The sequence below is a fragment of the Gambusia affinis genome, linkage group LG19, assembly GCF_019740435.1.
Source record: "Gambusia affinis linkage group LG19, SWU_Gaff_1.0, whole genome shotgun sequence".
Lineage (NCBI taxonomy): Eukaryota > Metazoa > Chordata > Actinopteri > Cyprinodontiformes > Poeciliidae > Gambusia > Gambusia affinis.
This window is the reverse complement of record NC_057886.1, coordinates 14905215-14927613: the sequence shown is the minus strand read 5'-3', so window position 1 is coordinate 14927613 and position 22399 is coordinate 14905215. Positions and strand designations below refer to the sequence as shown.

The following is a 22399-nucleotide window of genomic DNA, read 5'->3' as shown; positions in this document are numbered from 1 at the left end:
TTAATACAATTGATCAAATTGTTCATTTATTATACATTTGTAATCTGGCTTCACTCAGAAAGTGACATTTTGAAATACAGGAGAGCTTCATCTAGACTCTAAGCTTGAAGCAATCATGTGATCAGTATCTTCTACAGTGCTAGAGATGCAATTAGACATTTTCCTTTAAAAGAAACCTTAAACCAGGAAGGACATAGGAATTCTTTTGAGAACTTGATAGTTTTACAAATAACTTGAGGAACAAGTTCCAGCTCAACCTAAAAATGAGCATTTCCTCATAGGGATAGATTACAGATAGCTTCTTTCATTTATTTAATTTCCCTTTTGGGACCACTGAAGTACTTTTACATTTGAATATTGAATTAGTTTTAAACAGCAATTTATCTCCAGGATATAATTTGATAAAAAATGTTATTTTCTTTAAGATGTGTTTTGCTGATGAGTAGAAAGAAAGTCTTCATGTTCACCTACAGTAAAACCAAGCTGAAAAAAACAAATATCAAAGGCATTTGATATTTGGCTCATAAAGTTGTGTATGAACCAATAAAACTTCTCACTGGATTAGACACATATAAGATTTCAAAGGTCAAATTTATCCAAAGTATCACTATATGTATCATCATATAGAGCATTTCGTTTCATTACTAAGTGAACTAATGATGTTTTGACGAATCCACCCTTTAGACAGGTGACATCATCCACAAGTCTTAAAGCACACAACCTGTTTATATCTAGTTGAGTAAGATATGCGTCAGGAACCTATACAAAAAGAAAACATGACTGTTATTACTGGCAGAGTCAAGACAGGCAAGTGCTACCAGTAATACGGTTTAACTAATTTCAAAGTCTACAACTTTAACCTACAATAGACTAAGTTAGGCAGGCTGCCCGGAATAATAGACATGCCTATTACTATCTGGATATATTTGAATGTTTATGTGCAATTTATGTCACTCTTTATTTTCAAGCTCTTTAGGTTTTGTAGATTTATGGATTCATAAGGTTCTCAAAAATAGAGAGGAGGAAGTTAACTGAAATCACAAAATCCTGCAGACATTTAAAAAAACATTGTGAAAAAAACTTTAAAAACAAATGGCCTGTAGACAGCTACAACTTTTTACTTTGTTTACTTGCTCAATTGACATAGCAGCAGAAATGTTTTTTCTTTCTCTTGATTTGTGTAAATAAAATAAGTTTATCACTTTAAAATGAATATTTAAGGGCAGTTAAGTTTCTTCAGAAAAAACAATAATTTTCCTTGGTAAGGCCTTTTACTTATTGGCCTTTATAACCTTTGAATTGTGTCACACCTTTTAATATAAAGAAAAAGTGTCTTGGTGCATACAACCTTCTGTACTCATAAGATAATAATAAAAAATGAATAGCATCTGCTGTAGCCAGTTGTTTTCATAATTACCTAATTAGTAAATTGAGGGTACTTGTGTTTGGCTCAAGTTTGTTGTGGATACAGCTGTTCCTTGAAAGTTTCAGAAGTTTGTTAGAGAACATTAGCAAACTAACAACATCATGGAAAATAAAGGAACACGTCTGATTGGTTATGAATACAAACGTGGAGAAGTCTGAAACAGAGTTAGATTATAAAAAAATATTCCAAGCTTCAAACATCTCACTGATATCTATCTATGTAAGTTTATCTTCTGTTATCTTCTGTCTGGTGGGCTCTGTGGTTTTTAGAGGGTAAGTGAATCTACAGTATTTGTAAGTGAAAGAAATGTACACTGTGTTAATAAAGATGATTCATACTGATTTAAAAGCTTTATTTACTGTGAATTAGCGGGATTTGGGATCTCTGTGGCTTAGTTTGTCATTTTCTGAAGATGTGTTTTAGTTTTGTATATCACTGTATTAAAAATTAATGTAAAAATAATTTAATATTTTCATCTGATTCCTCTAAAAAACAGACATTATCAGATGTCCCACAGTACTTAAACTCCTCTTTCACTAAATACAATCTGCTTGAGTAAGAAATATTCTTAAGCAAAGACGCCCTTGAATAAAAATAATACTCTACCCACCTTCGGTAATAAATCAGTTTTCAAAAAGAATCGTTTTGTTCTATGAAAGTTAGTATGTCCGAGCCCGAGCTGAGCACCTGAACGCAGCTGATTGAGCGAACGGGGTGTGACGTGGAGAGCAATCAGGGCTGCTGAGCCAGAGACGGAGCCGAAACCAGTCCACGGTTAGCGGAGACCCGAACACAAGGAGCGGTCCGTACACGTAAGAAAAGAGACTTCATGTCTCTGAAACTTCGGGAAACAAAAACGAGAGACCTCTGCGAGCGGACGAAGCGGAGCGGGGCACATGGAAACACTACGTGGCCGGATAGACGGCGGTGGACTTTCCTATAGTTTCAGTCGAGAAAAGAGGCAAAGTGAGGCGAGATAAACATGCTCTCCCTGATGCTGGCCTCATTTCTGCCTCTCCTCCTTCTCTGCCGGATTTCTCTCTGCCAGTACTCGAGCGACCAGTGCAGCTGGAAGGGCAGGTGAGACTCTCTGAGCTTATTCTGAATGAAAACACACCTGAAAATGCTAAATTTCAAGCGGCTGCTGTGAAAGAAAGCGAGTTGCTGGCGGCAGTTTGGAAAGGACTGACCGAAACTCCATAGACGTCGCAGTGAAACGATTCCCTTTGGCCATATTAACCACGAATAATAGGTTAACATGTAACTGGACTCAACAGATTTAAGAGGAAGCTCTATTATGTTTACATTAATAATTTATTTAAGCTTGTATTTACAAATGCAATGTGATTTGTGTTCTTGTTGTGAAATGCCACGAGCTTTCACTTGTAATAAGTTTGCAGAATACTTGGATTTTTAAATATTACATCTTATCCTGATTGTGTATATAGATATTTGGATCTAAGAAAACATTTTTCATTGTAATTTGTTTTGCAGTTTTGTAAACCAGTCTTTACTTGATATATCATGGCACTACAGAAGGTTGACTTTACTGTGCACTGGAAATTTCACCTCCCTTGCAACATCTGCAGATTTTCAATTTTTTTTTGCACTCTTGAGTGGTTTGTTTTTTTTAATCCACCAAGCAGGAGGGGTAGGGCATGCTTTCAGCCTTGAACCAATAATCTGTTGTTCATTAGTGAGATGCTTTCCTAATCTCCTTTAATTGCCTGCAGAAGTGATGAACTAAGATAGGACTTAATTAGAGGCGTGCTGAGGTGAGCCTGGTTATCGGGCTTCAGCTGCATCTGCTCAGCATGTGCCTTGGGTTGCTTCAGATCTATGGCAAATTTGAATTTCAGCGTCTCCTTTTCAGCATACTGGGCGTTTCTCCCCCCAGAGTTAAACCACAAGCTTGGCATGTGTCTGCCGATGGCTTCCTGCCTCTGGCTTTGCCACGGAATGACTGACACACTGGAGTTTTCAAACCCCTGACCAGGCATTAAGTTGTGGAGGGAGCGATTTGGTCGTGCTGGCGCCAGAGTCCGAAGTGCTGCCCGGACAAGTCTCTTCCACTCTCTTTGTTGGTGGTTTGAAACCAAGGGGAAGTTTGGTGCGTAACCGGCATTTGCACTTGCATGCAGCAGGCCCAGCTACTGTTGCAGCTCCCCAAAAGCCCCCGTGTCCCCTCCATTCATCTGCTTCTGCTTCCAAGCTCTTCCCAAAGGCAACCTGCCAGTGGTGCGTTTTGCCAGAGCTCAGGGCAGAACAATGTTGTATGGGGAGTGTGTTTGAGCTGAGGTCATGTCGGCTGCTTTGGCTCGTGACTGGTCATGCAGCCAGTCTTGCGCAGAGCCTTTATGCTTTAGAAGGAATGTGGTGTAGTGTCCTTACAGTCTGGATGAAGGGAGAGCTTGTTTCTGAGCTCAACCCAGCCAGAAAATCAGTTTAGATGATGGATAAAAACATGGTTTTCCCCCATGCTCACTTCTTACCCTTTCTGTCACCTGTAGCGGGCTGACCCACGAAGGCCACACCAGGGACGTGGAGCAGGTGTACTTGCGCTGCTCACAGGGCTCTCTGGAGTGGGTCTACCCGACTGGAGCCATCATCGTCAACCTGCGGCCCAACACCTTGTCGCCCGCCGCCGCCCGCCTCTCCGTCTGCATCAAACCCTCCAAGGACTCCACGGGGACAAACATCTACCTGGACCGCAACGGCAAGCTGCGGCTGCTGCTGCGGGAACAGGACCAGGCGGAGGGCAAGGTACACTGCTTCAGCATCCGAGAGGGGGCGCTCTTCATCGAGGCCGTCCCACATACGGACATCAGCCGGAGGATTACGGCCTTCCAGTACGAGCTGGTCAGCGACAGGCTGAGAGCGGAGGCACAGTCACCTGGTGGTAAGGCGGATCTAGATGTTGCTTCTGTACTGTTGAACTTTTACTGTAATAAAAGTTTGGAAACTTGGAAATTTCCACTATTAAGTAAAACTATAGATTTAAAAAGTTAAAGTTTCCCCTTAAAATTTTCCATCATATAGTGGTAAGAGCAGAATCCCAAAATGAGATGCTGAAGTGACCTGACTTGTCCCTTTGTATAGTGTACTGCAACGCTGCCCCTCCTACACCTATTGCTACACTTTTTTTCTTATACAAGAAAAAAAAAAAAGACTTTACTTTTTAGAAATATTTCCAGTCTCGAAAGCACAGACAGTGTTGAAACTTCTGTTTCTTCATAAGGCAACAATGTTTTAAAGCTACAGTCTGCAAGCTAGCAGGGCTGCGTCTGTCAAGTAGCGGACTGCAGATTAGCTACTTCAAATGCTAATTAGCATTCAATATTAGCTTGTGTTACTCTACAAAGAACAAAGCAACGAAAATGTCTTCAGTGCAACAATCACTTGAAAACTGATGCATCAAAATGTGGTGTTTTTTTATTTCAGCAGTGGTTAGAATAATTATTCTCTTTCTAAGTGAAAGTTGTTAGGTTTGTGTAAATACCAACCAATTTATGGTATTTTTACTGAAAGTCATCACACTCCAAGTCTCACACTGGCTCATGTCTGCTTGTTTCCTTAGTCACTATGGTGCGCACTCTGCACTAAATGCAGCCATCTGCTGGTGAAAAACTTTATTGGGTTTGATTCTAATCATTCACTCAACAATGAATTCGAGCCAAACTCAGTTTCTCTTTTAGTTTTAGGAAAAAAAGAAGGAACAAGATAGAAAGCTGGCTGGGTTTTGTTCAAATGTCAACCCTCTGATTGTTTCACAACAGCATCATTGATCTGACTCTGAAATACTCTGCTGCAAGCTGGAGTCCTTGTTTTTTTTGTTGTTTTTTTTTTCTGGATGGCCTGTATGTGTGTGTGTGTGTGTGGAAAGGGGCACAGCCAAACACAGGCCTTCCAATGAAAAACAGCCATATATTTTCATGCTGCGTACCTGCCAGATCTGCACAGTTTCAAGCTGCGCAACTGTTGTTTTTTCCACCTAAAGCAAAACATGAGCAGCGTCGGAGACACATGTGTTTTTACGGCTCTCCAGCTTCACGTTTCCAAATCCTGCGTCACCGCTTGGCACGGTGTAGGGTTAAGAGGCGGAGGGGACGCTCTGCAGTGGGTTTGACCACATTAGTGCGCTTGGCTCTCCGCTGCAGCGGGATCTGGGCTATAATGTGGCATGAGATAGCGCTGGGGTGATTCACAAAGACAGTGGTCTCGTGTCATGCGAGGCCTGAGTGGGCAGATTGATGGCTCCTTTGCTTCTTCTCATCATCTTTGCTGTATTTCTTCCCCCTCTCTTCTCTCGTCTTCCTCCCTCTGACCCGCTGTGCTGGGATTGGGTTGCTCACCAACATGCTGGAATGCATCTCCAACCAGATGTTGGGAGGAAACTTTGAGGACCATATCGACTTGTTTGGCCTCTACTGTCTTGTCTTTCTCTCCCTCCCTTGCTGTTGACCATTTCCTACCTCTGCTTCCTTCATGCCTATTTATCATTTTAATATTTTTCTTTTCTTTCCATTCCCCTCCATGTATCTCCCCTGTCTCCTCCCTGTCTATTTGAAGTGGTTTTTGTCGCTTCTGAGTGGTATTAGCAAGTTTTGCTCCATTACCGTGGAATGCATCTGGTCCCAGATGTTGCAGGGACTCTAATGTGCTTTTGCACCCCTCCCATCCTCCTCCGCTCTCTGCTCCTATGAAGTGGTTCTGATCAGAGCGAACGGGCCAGAAGGAGACGCTGACTCGGCTCTTGGCCCATTCCTGTGGTTGTGTTTCATGTTTCACATGTGCGCTCCGCTCGGCTCGGCTCTGCTCTGCAGGAAAGCAAACACACCCCGGTCCTGGGCCCCGGCTGGCGGCTGCGCCTGATGCCACGGCAGTTCTCGGGACTCACTTCAAAGTGAGCGTGTGCTCCACTCCGAGGCGCTGGGCGAGGTCTGCTCTCTTGAAGTCCACCGTCTGTCCAGCTGTTAGCGAGCCATCAAGGCTTGTGGCCGTTTGACCTCTCCGGTGACATGGTGGCGCCTTGAGTTTCTGCTCCAGCTGACATTATTGCTGTTCACTCCTCCAGTCGTTACTTCAAGAAAAGCAGACTAGAATAAACTTTTTAGAGTATTTTTTCTACGTTTTATTAAATTTTTTTTATTAAAGCAATACTTTCTAACTTGCTGAATATTTATGTGAAGCTGGGTGATTTCCAGCTGAGAAGATCCACCTGAGTTGACACAGTCAGTCGTCCTCCTTATTTTCTGGACTGACAGGCTCCACCATTCTGTCTGCTAACACCAGCTTCCTCCTCACTCAGTTTACCACCCTGCCACTAAAAACCACCTGAAACAACTGAGCTTTAGATCCATTTAGTGTTTTTTCTCCTGATATAAAACCTTCTGGATGTAGCAGAAGACTTTCACCTGCAGACAGTTTTGTTTCAAGCAGGTCTTTCCTCTCTGTGGACCTTTTGTAATGCGAGGCATTTACAAAACAGATGTTTCTAAGCTGTTTTTAACTTTCAAAGTTATTAAGTAGTTATGATGCAGGACACGCCCCATCTTACTGCACTGCTTATTTGTTTGGTCTGGTCTGTGTTTGTCACGCAGCGTTGGGGACGGGGGTCACTAACAGAACAGGCCCTGTGATCATTAAACATACAGACAGGCGTGCATAATTCAGGTTTTTTTTATGTATAAACTATAAGCAGTAAGGCTGCACAATATCTGGAAAATCTGTGATTGTTATACTGTTGCTACATATTACCATGATGATATCGGATATGATTTACCTACCCTTCTATAAAAAAACAACAAAAAAAACATTTCAAGCTCCTTCTACTCTGAGTTTTAGTAACTCTGCTAAATATATATATATATATATATATATATATATATATATATATATATATATATCAAATGTGGACATGAAAAATCCCTGTATTACTTCCCTGGAGAATTTGCTTGCAAAACAGTTGAAGTATGTTAATTGCGATATTGCACATATTAATATTGTGATGATGAATGACGTTTCTTTAGTTGTGCAGTTAGAATTTGCTGATTTATTAATTTTTTTTAAAATCATTCATGTATTTGTCTTGGCCCGCACCCTGAAAGGAAATGCTAAAGAAATAATTTCTCTGTTTCTTTTGGAGCGCTCTGCTGAACATGAACTTACCTACCCTGTTTCTTTATCCACTTAGCGCCCTGTCAGCCCTGCTCGGATGCCGAAATGCTCCTAGCAGTCTGCACTAATGACTTTGGTAAGTTCTACGTCTGATTTATAAGTATGGCTGCACCAATCTAAGCTTTGCAGGCAATTTTTAATTAGTTTTTCTGAAGTTTTGATCTGCTCTTAATGATTTGGGCAGATTCAGATTTTTCTTGCATGTAGAATTTGTTCCCAACTTTTCTGCTTTAATCAGTGAATTGTGTTACCACAACATGTGTGAAAGATGACAAACTGCAAAAAAGGATATTTGCCTTTTTTTAAACGGACAGTTAAGTTCTTTTAAACTCCCCTACTAATTTTAATGGTTAGTTTGTAACGTAACTATTAAATAATAACTTTTTTAAAATATAACTTTAAGTATATAGTCTATAGAATGCAGACCATTGTCTTATTTCTGTTTTTTCAATATTTTTACGTTTTTAATGACGTTGGACAGGGGTTGAATCCTCAGAAGAGCAACTTTTTCTGAACTCCGTTCGGCTTATTTGCTAATTTTCTTGGTCTCTTTTGTTCTAAATGAACATTTAAACACTTCAGTGGTATTTGAGTCTTTTTCTCCTCAGTAACTGCACCCACACTAAAGAGTGGTGACCTGGTAGCTTTGTTAATGGTCAAATATTTGGGTTTTTTAGTCAGGCCAGTCACAGATCAGCAATAAAGCCAGTTTCTTGACGTATTTCCTCTGCCTTCCTGCAGTGGCACGAGGCACCATTAAGACGGTGGGTCTGGAGGAGGACCACGCATCGGTCTCCGTGGAAATCAGCCGCCTTTACAGACAGAAGACCCACGTCTTTGTGTCCGGGGGCGTGAGGGTACGGAGCTGGACAGGCAACATAAAGATGCCCCTGCAGTGTGGGGTGAAGTCTGGAGAGGGCGAGTTCCTTTTCACTGGGACAGTGAGGTTTGGGGAGGCCTGGATGGGTTGCGCTCCTCGCTACAAAGACTTCCTGCGGTTGTATCACGAGGCGCAGCTGCAGGGGACCAACCCGTGCCATGTGGATACTGACTGATTTAGCTGCCCACATTTGGAAACATTGCAAGTGTTTTTGACTTTGGAGAAGAGCTATACTGAAAATTCAAGCCAAGGAAAAAGAAGAGACTGATGGGAATGTCCCAGACTTCTCTTGGTTGTCCTGTGATTCTTGGGAGTACAGAGATAGAACGTGTTGCAAAGCGGCACGTCGCGGAAGCTGGACACGACAGAGAAGTGTTCAGAGCGCCTTCTCGAGTACGAGGAGCCGCAGAGTTTTAAATGTAGCAAAGTCCTATTTGTTTTTATGTATAAAATGTGAAATAAGATTGTACATTTTGAAACGATGTGCTTTGTATAAAAAAAGTTTGATGTACAGATCTGTATTTGTTTTCTTAAGAACGTGTAAATTCAAAGCCTCTTATTTTGTTTAAAAAATATTTGCAATTTAATGCCTGAGCTCATTTTTTTCAGGCTCTGCAGTTGTGAAAAAAGATGAACCAAAAAAAAAGAAAAGACATGTTTTGCTGACAAGAATAAATTGTTTTTTATTGCCCAATGTGTTTTTTTTTTTTTTTTTTTTTTTTGTCTCAAAAAACAATGCATTCACAAAAGTGGTTTCATGGGCACACATGTTCTGGACAAAACCAGAGCCATATGATGTGCATTAGCCTCACTCCAGCCTGGATGGAACCATTTATCCAAAAGGTAAAGAGAGATTGATATCAGAGAGTCGGGGTGGATTCCTCTGCGTCGGTTCCTGTGGTGACGGGGTGGCCGTGTGTCAAGGTCAATGTGAAAGGCCTCTTTGTTCGAGCAGAGCAGCCCACTAGGAGTGTGAGGTCTGAAGACCGACCTGAATGCAGCCCTGTGACCGGGCACGCAGCACAAAGTAGGACTCTCAAACCGCACTCCTAATTTTGATTGACATGTAAACCGCAACCTGAAGCCTTTCTTACAGCTCCAGATAAAACACATTCGAGGAAGCGATGTGGCTACAGCAGCTCTTTGTAGCGTTAAAAAGGCGAGGCCGCAGTTCTTTCTATCTGCCCTTTCACTTGAACGGAAATGCACCTAGAATTTCGTTCAGTGAGCTGCCCAATGCAGACAATTGCTTCTCCAGACAGAACGGTGCATGGCGCTGAATTGACTGTCTGAATTCCAGCTGACTGCCAGACGTCCTCAAATTGCTCACTGGGAAATGCAAACAGAGTTTCTATGGTTACAGTCCTCTTCTTTGAGAAACCTTTTTGTGGCTTTGGGAATTTGCGCTTTGTGAAACAAGGTGTAGGATGAAGAAAAGAGTCAGTGGGCATCTTGACATCCTCTGAATTCTACCTTAGATTTTGGCAACAGATGCAAGAAGCAATTCACTGTCTCATCTTTTTCACTTTTTAAAGTCTTTCTCTACAGCTGCTGTTCACACATTCAGTGCATTGAAGGTTGTACAAAATAGGTTTATTTTTGGTAATTTTTCAGATTTTTCAGTTGTTACAGAGTAATAATTGAGGTAATTAAATTCTGTTTACGTACTCATTAACTGCATTAGCCATGGTGCTGGTACCATTATGTCATGTATATTAGGAAGTATATTACAGTGCTATCAGCAGAATCGTTGCTATTTTCCTTCACCAGAAATGCTTCAGTCATTCAGAGTCTTACTCTTAGCACTTAAGCTTGTTTTCCTCATGGAATAGGTGTCGTGTCTTTATGCTCAATGCACTGGTCATGAACAGACATTTTGCAGCCAATGACTCTTCATGTCTGAGATAGAGTAGCAGTCAGTTTTTCTGAACTATAGTTTTAAATCGACAGACTCCAACTCTCAAAATCCAACTCTAAAAAATCTTATTTGTGGTTGAAATACATCAAGAATGAACCTACTTTGCTCTGAAGAGTGTGTGTGAAACTAATTTTGAAAAGTCAACAATAAATTTGACCTCACTGGTTAATTCCCTTGGTACTGAGGAGACATTTTTCAATTATCTACTTTATGAAATATTGAAGAATATCTGCAGACTGTTTATTGAAAGTCACACATCCCGTTGCTCTCTGGTAACCAGAATATTCATCTAATTAAACATTTGTGATATAATATAGAGTAAACTTAAAGTTTATTTATATAGGACTTTTCATGAAGTTGATTTAAAAACAGAAGGACAGACATAAAACCTCTAGAGACCCAGAGACAGAAAGAGAGAGAGAGAGAGAGAGAGAGAGAGAGAGGGCCAGCTGACTTAAGGGTCAGGAAAATCCCAGCAGAGAGAAAAGGCCTGGACTGGCTTCTTTGGGAAATGCAGGAATGTTGGGAATGTGTTGACTTCACACACATGGGATGTGCAGCCACCACCCAAATGCTGCTGTCTTGATCAGCCAGAATCAATAGAGTCTCTGTGGTTTCTCTGCGTGAGTGTGTCAGTGTGTATGCATGCAGCGTGCACGTGGCCCTAACCCCAGCACACATAAACACACCACCCCGGCAGCCAGATCGCCACCACCCACACCGAGAGGCAAATCAGTGTGCAGCTGCATCGCCGACATCTGATGCACTGCAAGTGCAACATTTTTAAAATGCACTTCCAACATGCTTCAGATTGTTTAAAATGTCACATTTTGGTTTTCTCAGGGTAGGCAGAAGAGCAGTCCTTTAAGGTGTTCTATTTGTTTTGTTCATGCATAGAAAAACAACTTACATTATTAAAAGTAAAGTGATGATAATATCTAATTCCTTCATAAATCTTTCAGACGTTTGTTGTGGATTGAAATATAAACACTGGTTAACTTTGTTTTGGAAGGGGGCTTTCTGATAATAGATCTCACATAATTTCTTCATATCTTTTAATATCTTGAAAAGATCAGATGTTAAATCAGATAATTCAATAAAACTCATTCTATGAAGAGAAAAACCTCCTTGCAAGACTAAGAGTGAGGGCACTAATCAGGTTCTGAATCTTCTGCTAAACAGATTCAGCTTTTCCTTTAAAAAAAAAAAAAAATCCAAATCATACACAGGAACCAAGGAATAAAAAACATTTCTCAACTCACCACATAGTTTATTAGATGGATTAGCATAATTAACAGAACAGTAACTCATGATCTTAACACAATATAATCCTTCAAATTCAAAGTGAAGTGTGAAAAAAGACTTGATGTATTTTTTTTAATGTATTCCTCTTACTCCTTTTTAGAAATGTCCAATTTAGGCACACTAGCAAAAATATTTTAGCTAACAGTCAGAAGAGCTTAGAAATCTAAGAATGTGTGTTAAAGTAGTGTGTGAATGCGCTTCAAGAAGAAGTTTTTCCAATCCAGAGATATTTTTCTGATGCCTGGTCTGACGTCTATATTACATCTAATTACTTTGTGAATGGTGAACTGGTGCTGCAGTCTGAACCTAAAACACTGCCTCCCTCCTCACTTCTGAATGAATGAATGAATGAATGAATGAATGTGTGCTGCCGCTCTCCGCTCACATGGAACCCAGAGGCGCCTCTGGGGTTTCTCTCGTTCATTCAGCAAACACACCAGCGTCCTTCGGAGTGGGGGGTCCTGCTGCAAGGAGCTTCATATTCAGCAGCCCAATAACAGAGAGAGACTTTGGCTCAGAGGACGGCCAGCAAACATCTAGCAAATGGCACTTTTATTTACTTGCCTGCGTACCCCTTCCCCCCCAACAGCCTTCATTTACTGGGAGCTCTTTTTCAGCAGCCCCATGGCAACAGCGAGTCCTGTCAACAGACATAAAACTTTCTCATGATGTCACCAGAACTATGAAACTCTGCTAACTGTTATAGTCTTAAAACAACACAAAACAGCACTATGTTAATTGGCTGAAGGGATCAGATTTGAAGTTTTTTATTTTATAAACAGCATGGACTAGGACTAGATTACATGCATGTACCGAAACCTCAGCAAAGAACGTACCACCCTAACCTCAGCCTTATCTAGACATAATCTTGGCACTGAATGAGCGTGTTGTTTTGTGCTCCATACAATCTGTCATTTATCAACACTTTGCTGCTTGTCTCATTGAGACAATGCAATCTGCACAGGCCCCATTGCTCTCAGGCCTGTCAGTTGCACGGTTCAGAAAGGCAAATCTGCTGTTTGCACAGTCCAATGAGAACCAGTGGCTTTGCCTTGCTGCTTGACTCTTCCTTGGCAACTGGGCCAACCCTCTCTGACCTCTGACCTGGGTTGCAGCCTTTGGATGAGAGGAGAAAAAAATGGTTCCTGTCTAAATTTAGCCCTTAGAAGTTGGAGTAGACAAGGCCATGCCCTCAGGCCCCTAAAGGAAACACGCATCTTTGGGCAATGTGAGCTGAGGCAGACCATCAGCCAATGGCAAAGGCGAGCAAAGAGCGTGATAGATCGTATTATTGGACATGTGATGTTTGATGGATGTTCAGATGAGGGGAATAATAGTTTTTTTTAACAGGTAGGTAGGAAGTGAATCTTTAGATTTCAATGCAGAAGCGGATGTGAGCTGTTTGCATTTAAACAGAGAATGATGGATGGACTTGTAGAGAAAGGAGTGAGATGCAAAAGAACAAAAAACATTTATTCTGTTTTCATTGTGTTAAAATAAATACACTTGTAAACTATCTGGATCTCTGGATGGAACATAAGATCATTTGTCAGTTCAGAAAATTTCCCAATAGAGTGAGTTGCATAACTATTTCTAACCCTTAAATTGTTTCACAATCATTTTGACACAATGGTTACAATGTTACAACGGTAATCTCTGATGTATTACAGAGGAATTTTGTTATTTGATACTTTATAAAACCACCTTTCATTGGAATTACAGCAGCAAGTGCAGGGTGTGTCTCCACCATCTTTGCACGTCTAGACAGTTTAATTTCTTCTGCGAGACATAAAACTTTGCAAACTCAGTTATGGTTTCATCTTCTATGTTTGCTGCATCCTCTGCATAACTTCCAAACTGCAACCAAGGGTTCATCTAATTTTCTATTTTCTACTTTGACCTTTTCAGATCTCGGCACATTTCATAATGAAACCTTGCTTAAAATGTCTTCACCCTGAACTGTCTGGTATATTTACCTCGCTCTTATGATGGTTTTTGTTCACGTCGTAAAAAGCGTTCAAAGAATAGTTGTAATCATACTGAGATGAAATTACACACAAATGTCTTTCTCGAAGACATTTTGTGACCTATGATGAGAATTAGTAACAATATAATTTATTTAGGGCTATCAGAGTAAAGGGGTATCAATTTGTGAACAAATGTACAGCACTCTTCAGACTTGGAGGCACACTTTCAGCCAGGACAATGAATGAAACCAAGTCACCGTCTAACTAAGAGACAACGGTCAAATTTAAAAGAATTATGTTCACACAGACACTGAAAACAAAACAAACAAAAAAAAAACATAAAGGGCAAAACTGACAGAAACACAGCAACCATCTGACAGCAGATAAAGTTGCAAGTCGTTTTGGTGCTAAATACAAAAGCATGCCACACTTTTCAGACTATTTCTAAAGACCATGGATGATGTTTTTTTTTTCTGCAAGCCACAATTCTGCACTGCTTTATTTTGTGATAGCTCATCGCCTAAAGTCCAAATAAGATACGACATTTATGGTTGTAACTTAGGATGTAACAAAAAGCTTAAGGAGTAGGACTACTTTTTTGAAGTACAACTGTGCAATTTTAGCTTAAAACCAAATTCAGAACTCCGCATTATCTATCACTCACAACTTTCAGGCCCATGAGGTTTTCATTAAAACCATTACTGCTTGTTAAACGGTGTGCAGAGTTCCTGAGCTATGGCAACAGTTATCAAGTGGACAAGTGTTGGCAACAGCTGAATGCTCATCGGGGGAAAGAATGGCTGAGGCAGGGGAAAGTAGAGTTGCAGGGGGTCACACGCTTGCATGTGCACATGCATGCATGCATAGCAGCTTAAAAAGCACAGGTGACAGCAAGTGAGCCTCGATTAGAGGGTGAGGAACCTGTCGGGTTGCTCGCGAGCCACTCGTGTTGCAGAGGGTCAAAGGTTGACCTGATTACTGAGAACAGTGAATGACTAAAACCTCGAGCGAGTTTTGTTTTGATTCTCATAAGCCGGAAGACAAAACGTAATGAAAAATAGTTCTTCGAGAGATCTCATCGGAATGGGATCCACAGGCGGAACTACAGTCATGGAAGTTTCACTCCGTTACAGACTGAAGAGAGACAAGTGTTCCCTGGTGACATATTGTGAAGCTTTAGGTGGATTATCACTGCTCTGCTGTGGAATGCTTAACTTGCCTGAAATAGGGAATCAGTGAGGGAGGGCCATGAAAGGCATACAGATGCCACCCAAAGTATGATGACAGTAAAAACGTAATGATATCAGAACATGAGGTCATTGGAAAGGCAGGGGTTCTTCTCAAACTTCAACACCGTCTCTAGGATGAAAATGTTTGTGTTCATCATGGAGACTGAGCCATTAACATTTTGTCTGGCACCAGCAGAAAAGCACTGATTCAAATGTGAATTGTTCTCATGAAATTATAAGAGGGGGATTTGTTTCACTTATGGTTTATGTGTTTGTTAGCTGAGTGTGTATGTAAATATATCCACAATATATTTCATATTTCTGTGCAATCGTACCAAAGTAGTTGTATTTCATTAACTAAAGGCTTCAGATGTGTGGCTAATGAGATTAGGCATATTTTTTTTCCCACATTATTATATCTGCATGTGTTTAAATTCTTTGTGCTCTTTCTGTTGTGGAATTTGTATTTAGATATTGCATGGGAATAAATAGAAAACCTGCTGAAAGCAACCTTTTAATAGATCCTTTATTCATATTTAGACCTTTAAAGGTCCTGCTGAGACTGCAGTTTAATTTTATGAATAAAATAATATTATATGATTTTAAAAAGCTTGTTACAACAGTTTCTGCTTTGTGTTAGCATTAAGCAAACTACCAGGAGGATTTGTTTACTGGTGTGAGAAACAGTCCAGCTCGGCGTCTCTACAGGCTTTCATGCCTGTTATAAGACAATTTTTTTTAAATTCATGTATAACTATTGAGAATCCCGTTGGGTCAAATTAAATTCAAACCCACTTCAATTCATTTTAATCACAGATTCAAATCAAATTATATTCAGTTCAAGAAAAAGAAGAGTGCCTGCAGTCAAATTAAGTTGATCAATCAATGTCATCTGGTAAAACATCTGTCTAAAGAAGCCAAGAGAAAAGCATCTGTTTACTGACTGTGCAGCATTACCTCAGTAAGCAGGTGGTGATAGCAGAGAGTATGAGCATCCATCTAAATGAGTAACCAAAACACAAAAGATGACATAGATTATAGATTTTTAATGGCTGAAAAAAGATTCAGTCTGGAGGGTAAATACAAATCAGTGGCATAAACCTTTGTATTTCTAAACAAACAAGCATTTATTTGATTTATATCCCAATGTAACTAAAAGCCTGTTGTAGTTTTTTCCAATTTTATTGGAGCATAAAAATCAGAGGAAACTCAGAGGAACTGCTTTTCGTTGAGACATAAATCCTTTATATGTGCAGTAAAACTTTGTATGTCCTCAATTTTAAGTAAATAATGTTCTACTTACTTCATCCTACAAATAAATAACACATGAGGCATGTGTGACAGAATGGACATTAGAAGTATTACACCCCCCTCCCTTTTTTACTTTACTTTATTTAAAGACTTCTTTTGACTGTGCCTTTGGGCTGCACTTCCCCTGCTTGAGCTGGGATGCAGTTACAGCAGTTCGCCACCAGTTGGCACATGGAGCACGGTGAGCACTCCTGACTCAGCGAGCCAACGGCAATTTAGTGCAGTAACGGCTGGTCAGCGGAGGCGCTCACTGTCGCTCTTGTCTGTGTTAACAGGTAAATATCAATTAGCGCTGCTATTTACATAAATTGTCTTGTTGAGGGGAAGTGTGCTAGAGTAAAGTAACTAAATGTTTATGTGTAAGTTTTGAATGAGCATTTTGACCTATATTGTAAATATTTATTGACTCAGCGAGCCAACGGCAAATTTAGTGCAGTAACGGCTGGTCAGCGGAGGCGTTCACTGTCGCTCTTGTCTGTGTTAACAGTGTAAAGAAAATAAAGAACCTCAAAAAACACTGTCTAATCATTAAAGTGTGCAACAAAATTGGTGGCCCGTGAGGGGATCAGCGGTGCTTCAGTAAAGAGAAAGAGATCGTGGCACACCAGCGATGGAGTTGGAGCAACTGCAGGACCAGCTAAGTAAGGCCCTAGTGCAGTTGAAAGTGGACCAGCTACAAGAGGTGTGTTTATATGGAAAAGTCTCAGCAGAAAACCAAACCAGGAAGCACAAGCTGATCAGTCTAATAAATACAGCTGTAGATACAGCTATAGATTGTGAGGAAGAGGATGTGGCTTGTGAATTCCTCAGCAGATTAATATCAAAAGCTAAAGAAGTGAGCGAAAATGAGATGTCACAGATGGTCGATGATGCTGTGAATCAGGATAATGCTGCTCTTATAAGTTTGCAAGAACAATATGCAGCATTACAGTTAAGTTTCAGGCTGCAACAAAGAAATTACAGGAGAAATGGCAAAATTGGAAAACAAAGTGAAAAACAACCTACCAACCCCATTGTAGCACATCCACCAGAAGTTACAATAAGAAGAGAATTTAAAATTAATGGCCAAATTGGAGAAAGAGGTCAGAGAGACAAACTGTCCTATTCAAACCTGATCCATCAGATTGAAATGGGCCTAAAAAGAAATCACAGTGAAGTGGAGATCATAGAGGCTGTGGTCAGGGCTATTAGCCCAGGTCTACCCCTCCGCGACATGCTAGAGATCAAAACAGACCTCACTATTGCACAGCTGCGAACAATACTAAAGGGTCATTACAAAGAAGACAGCTCCACTGACCTGTACCATCGGTTAATTAACATCACACAGGACAGTAATGAGTCACCACAAAATTTCTTGTTTAGAGCAATAGAGTTAAAGAAAGATTGCTCATGACATCTAGAGAACCTGGCTCTGAGGAAGATTACGGCCCAGAACTGATTCAAAAGAAGTTTCTGAGAGCAGTAGGAACAGGACTTATTAATGATAATGTTAAACACCAGCTCAAGAACTTCCTGGATGATCTGACAGTTGCAGATGATGTACTGATAGCAAAGACTAATGAGGCAGCTAGTATTGAATGGGAAGGCAACAGAAGTTCAGAAGGAATAATAAAGATCTGAAAGTGAGGGAGGTTAGAGCAGAAGCACAGGCAGTTCCCAAAACAACAGTTGGAGCAGTTTGGGAGCAAGAACAGCCATCTTCCATCGGAAAAAAAAATAGAACTGGAAAAGTACAATCATCTGCTTCTCACACAGAAACTGAGCTCCTAGATGCCATCCGACAACTTCAAAGTGAGATGCAAGACATCAGGAGACTGGTTAATGACTCTCATTTATCTATTTCCAAATCAAAACCAAGTCGGAGGCGTGGATGTAAACATTGCCAGGAAAACAATAGAGGAGAGTTTTGTGACCATTGCTTCAAATGTGGACAAGGTGGGCATCTATCACGTGGGTGTAGATTTGTTAAAAACACATCAGACAGGCCGGAGAAACAGATATGTCTGTGAGCAGTGTGACATCTGTACCAGCAACAGAATATGATAAAAGGAAAATGACCAAACAGGAAATGGACACAAGCTGACCACTGACATCACACATCATTCGGAACTTAAGTGTATGGAAGGAGTGAGACATGCAGCACCTGAGTTGAATGAGAGTGTTGGTATCAACCTCCTCGCTCCATCACAAAGAGACAAACTGCTTAACTTGATTGGAAAGAAGTGTACCATTATCTGTCTGCTGGATGGAGTGGAAACCAGAGCTCTATGGGATACTGGATCACAGGTCTGCCTCATGAGTGAAAAATGGAGAAAGCAGAATCTCCCTCATGTTACTATCAGAAGTCTCACTGAGATTATTGGACCTGGAATATTGGATGGAAGAGCAGTGAATAAGACACCAATCCCTTTTATTGGCTGGGTTGAGGTCAAATTTAAATTACCATCAGTGAGTCAAACACAACTAGAGCTCTGGGTGCCAGTTCTAGTTGCTGAAGAGGATGCAGTGGGAGAAGAACCAATCATTGGTTACAATGTGATTGAGTACCTATTAAAAGGGGGTCTAGATCCTCCCACCATCATCACAGAAGCTGTTAGTACAGCATTTTCCATTGAAAGTAAGAAGGCAGAGGTATTTCTAAAAGTCATGAGAAATATGAAGGAGGAACAGGGCATAAGTACTGTTAAAGCATCGAGAGAAAACTTCATCATCCCAGCTGGCCAGACGAAGATGGTGAAGTGCAGTACACGAGCTGGTCCACTTGCAGGTCAGCAAGGAGTCCTGTTTGAACCTCTGTCACAGTCGCAGCTACCAGAAGGACTAAGGGTTAAAGAAGGAATAGTGTGCCTACATCAGAGTTCCTGGTCCTGCTTCAGAATCCCAGTGAACAATGATACTGCTCATGACATTATTTTACCCTCCAAAAGCAAAGTAGGTCAAATCCAAGCAGTAAAAGCAATGTATGTGGCACCAACAGAATCAACAAAAATAAATGAAATAGAGACACCAAATTTCAATTGTGAAAAGGAACTTCAACAGGATCAGAGAGCAAAGGAGAAAAAAAGGAGAACCAAAATAGGGCTGAAAGTGAAGATCTTTGGGATCCACCAGTTCCCATCAGCCACCTTTCCCCAGCACAACAGCAGTTGGTGAAACAACTACTCCGAGATGAGTGTAAAGCCTTCTCTCATGATGATTATGATGTTGGAACCATCCCCTCACTGCAGCTCAAAATCCGACTGCAAGATCCCACACCAGTGACAAGAACATATATATCTGTTCCAAAACCACTGCACAATGAGGTAAAAGAATATCTTGAAGATTTGTTAAATAGAGGATGGATCACAAAGTCTAGGTCAAATTATTCTAGCCCAATAGTCTGTGTCCGTAAAAGGGATGGTAGCCTCAGACTGTGCTGTGATTACAGAGAGTTGAATAAGAAGTCTCTGCCAGATCGTCATCCCATTCCCCGCATACAGGACATGCTAAATAGCCTGATTGGAAGTTCTTGGTTTTCTGTCCTTGATCAGGGAAAAGCCTATCACCAGGGCTTTCTGGAAGAATCAAGTCGCCCGCTCACTGCATTTATCACACCGTGGGGTCTGTATGAATGGGTGAGAATACCATTTGGATTATCATCAGCACCAGCAGAGTTTCAGAGGTCCATGGAGGAGTGCCTGACTGGACTACGTGATGAGGTGTGTTTGCCTTACCTGGATGATAATTTGGTGCACTCTAAAACATTTGAAGACCACTTGAATCATCTTAGAAGTGTATTGCAGCGTTATCAGGAAGCAGGAGTCAAGCTGACACCAAGGAAATGTGACATCTTTAAGAACCAAGTGAGATTTCTTGGAAAGTTGGTCACAAAAGATGGATATACAGTGGATCCTGCAGATATTGCTCCTGTACAGGCTTTGAGAGAGAAAACCCTCCACAGTGGGAGAACTGAGAAAATTATTGGGATTTGTCTCCTACTATCGCAGTTACATCCCAAACTTCTCCGGCATAGCTAAGCCTCTATATGATCTTCTCTCCTTAAGCCCTGAGAAAAAGGGAAAAGGAAAACACAAAAAGCGAGAAGTAGGGAAACAAAATCAGAACAGTGGACAATTACCATCATCACACCCAATTATATGGTCAGCAAAACATCAAGAAGTGCTTGGCCAGTTATTAGATTTTCTAGTGAAGCCACCAGTATTGGGTTATCCGGACTTTGAACAACCGTTCATTCTACATTGTGATGCTTCACAAGAAGGGCTTGGTGCTGTACTTTACCAGAGACAACAGGGAACTCTAGCAGTCATAGCATATGGATCCAGAACGCTAACACCCCAGAAAAAACTATCACCTTCATTCAGGAAAACTGGAGTTCCTGGCTCTGAAGTGGGCCATCTGTGAGAGGTTTAGAGATTATCTCTATTATGCACCACCATTTACAGTTTACACTGACAATAACCCTCTTACATATGTGCTTTCCACAGCTAAACTGAATGCAACCACTCATCGATGGGTTGCTGAACTGGCTGATTTCCAGTTCTCAATAAAGTATCGCCCAGGTAAAGTAAATGGAGATGCAGATGGTCTCTCCCGAATGTCACTCAGCATGGAGGAGTACATGCAAACCTGCACACAGGTAGTACACCCAGAGGTGATGAACAGTGTTATTCAAGCAGTTGCTCTTCAGTTTCAAGACTCTGAGCCATGGCTATGCCCAGCAACCATCAACAGTCTGGTCACAGAGGAATGTGATGCAGCTAACACATCAGTAAAGGACATCAGTAGAGCAGCTCTTAGACAAGCTCAACAAGATGATCCAGTGATTAGTGAAGTATTGAGATGTATTACTGCACAGAAAAAACCAAAGCATGGCTGGCACAAGGGCAACAGGTTGGCTGTTGCTCTGATGAGACAAAAACACAGATTATATATGGATGAAGATGGACTACTCCACCAAGACAGCCAGTCGCTCACAACTCCTTCTACCACAGAAATATCATGCACTTGTTTTTAAGGAGCTTCATGAGGAGATGGGTCATCTTGGAGTTGAGAGGGTGTTGCATCTCATCAGAGATCGTTTCTATTGGCCTAACATGCAAGGTGATGTTGAACACTATGTCACCCGTGTATGCAGTTGTTTGAAACGAAAGCGGCCAATAAACCAGCTCGAGCCCCTCTTACCAACATCATCACTACATACCCATTTGAGTTAGTCTCCATTGATTTCTTACATCTGGAGAAATGCAGTGGTGGGTATGAATACATCCTTGTAGTGATGGATCATTTCACACGGTTTGCCCAGGCTTATCCTTGCAAAAAACAAAGCTGCCAAAACAGCTGCAGAGAAAATATTTGGGGATTTTATTTTGAAGTTTGGTTTTCCCACAAAGCTGCATCATGACCAGGGTAAAGAGTTTGAAAACAAACTATTTGCATCACTCGAAAAGTACAGTGGAGTCAAGGGGTCAAGAACAACGCCATACCATCCGCAGGGTAATGGTCAGGTTGAAAGGTTCAACAGGACACTACTTGCCATGCTGAGGAGTCTGCCAGAAATTGAAAAAAAAGATTGGAAATCTTCTCTACCAAAAGTGGTTCATGCATACAATTGCACACGCAGTGAAGCTACTGGCTATGTCTCCGCTTTCCTCTTATTTGGTCGTCAGCCCGGCTCCCCATTGATCTTATGTTTGGTCTCAGTGAAAAGAACCAAAGCTCTTCCCACCGGGATTATGCAGAAAAATGGAGGACAAGGATGAGTGAAGCCTATCAGTTGGCATCCAGGACAGCCAGTAAGCAAGCGATGAGAGGAAGGCTCACTATGATAGGAAACTGCATGGAGGGGAGTTGTATCCAGGTTGCCGAGTGCTTGTTAGGAATCTGAATGAGAAGGGAGGACCAGGAAAATTGAGAGCATTCTGGGAAGATAAAGTGTACCTTGTTAAAGAAAGGAAACATCAGGACAGTCCTGTCTATGAAATTCACCCAGAAAGTGGAAAAGGGCGAATCAGGACCATCCACAGAAATCTGCTGCTTCCATGCGATTTCCTTTCAACGACAGAACCAAAAGTAACCACTCAACCTAAAAGACCCCGAAAAGAGAAAGAGACGCAGAGACATGCAGACAGCTCTGATGATGAAGACGACTGGGAAGCCATCATTCATCCACCTCTACAGCATCACAAA

At 41.2% G+C, this 22399-nt stretch overlaps 1 protein-coding gene across 1 annotated transcript; it reads left to right on the top strand.

Annotated features, from left to right (window-relative positions):
- Positions 1 to 2130: 2130 nt before the first annotated feature.
- On the top strand, positions 2131 to 9177 carry metrnla (meteorin like, glial cell differentiation regulator a). Its single transcript, XM_044099366.1, has 4 exons — positions 2131 to 2506; positions 3937 to 4325; positions 7620 to 7679; positions 8345 to 9177. The coding sequence occupies exons 1-4, from the start codon at positions 2409 to 2411 to the stop codon at positions 8656 to 8658; spliced, it is 861 nt and encodes a 286-aa protein (XP_043955301.1). The 5' UTR covers positions 2131 to 2408; the 3' UTR covers positions 8659 to 9177.
- Positions 9178 to 22399: the final 13222 nt, after the last annotated feature.

Bases quoted from the DNA above. Each gene is read 5' to 3' on its own strand.
- metrnla (XM_044099366.1), top strand. From the start codon at position 2,409: ATGCTCTCCCTGATGCTGGCCTCATTTCTGCCTCTCCTCCTTCTCTGC. The intron at 2,507-3,936 runs GTGAGACTCTCT...TGTCACCTGTAG, and splicing joins CAGTGCAGCTGGAAGGGCAG to CGGGCTGACCCACGAAGGCC. The intron at 7,680-8,344 runs GTAAGTTCTACG...GCCTTCCTGCAG, and splicing joins AGTCTGCACTAATGACTTTG to TGGCACGAGGCACCATTAAG.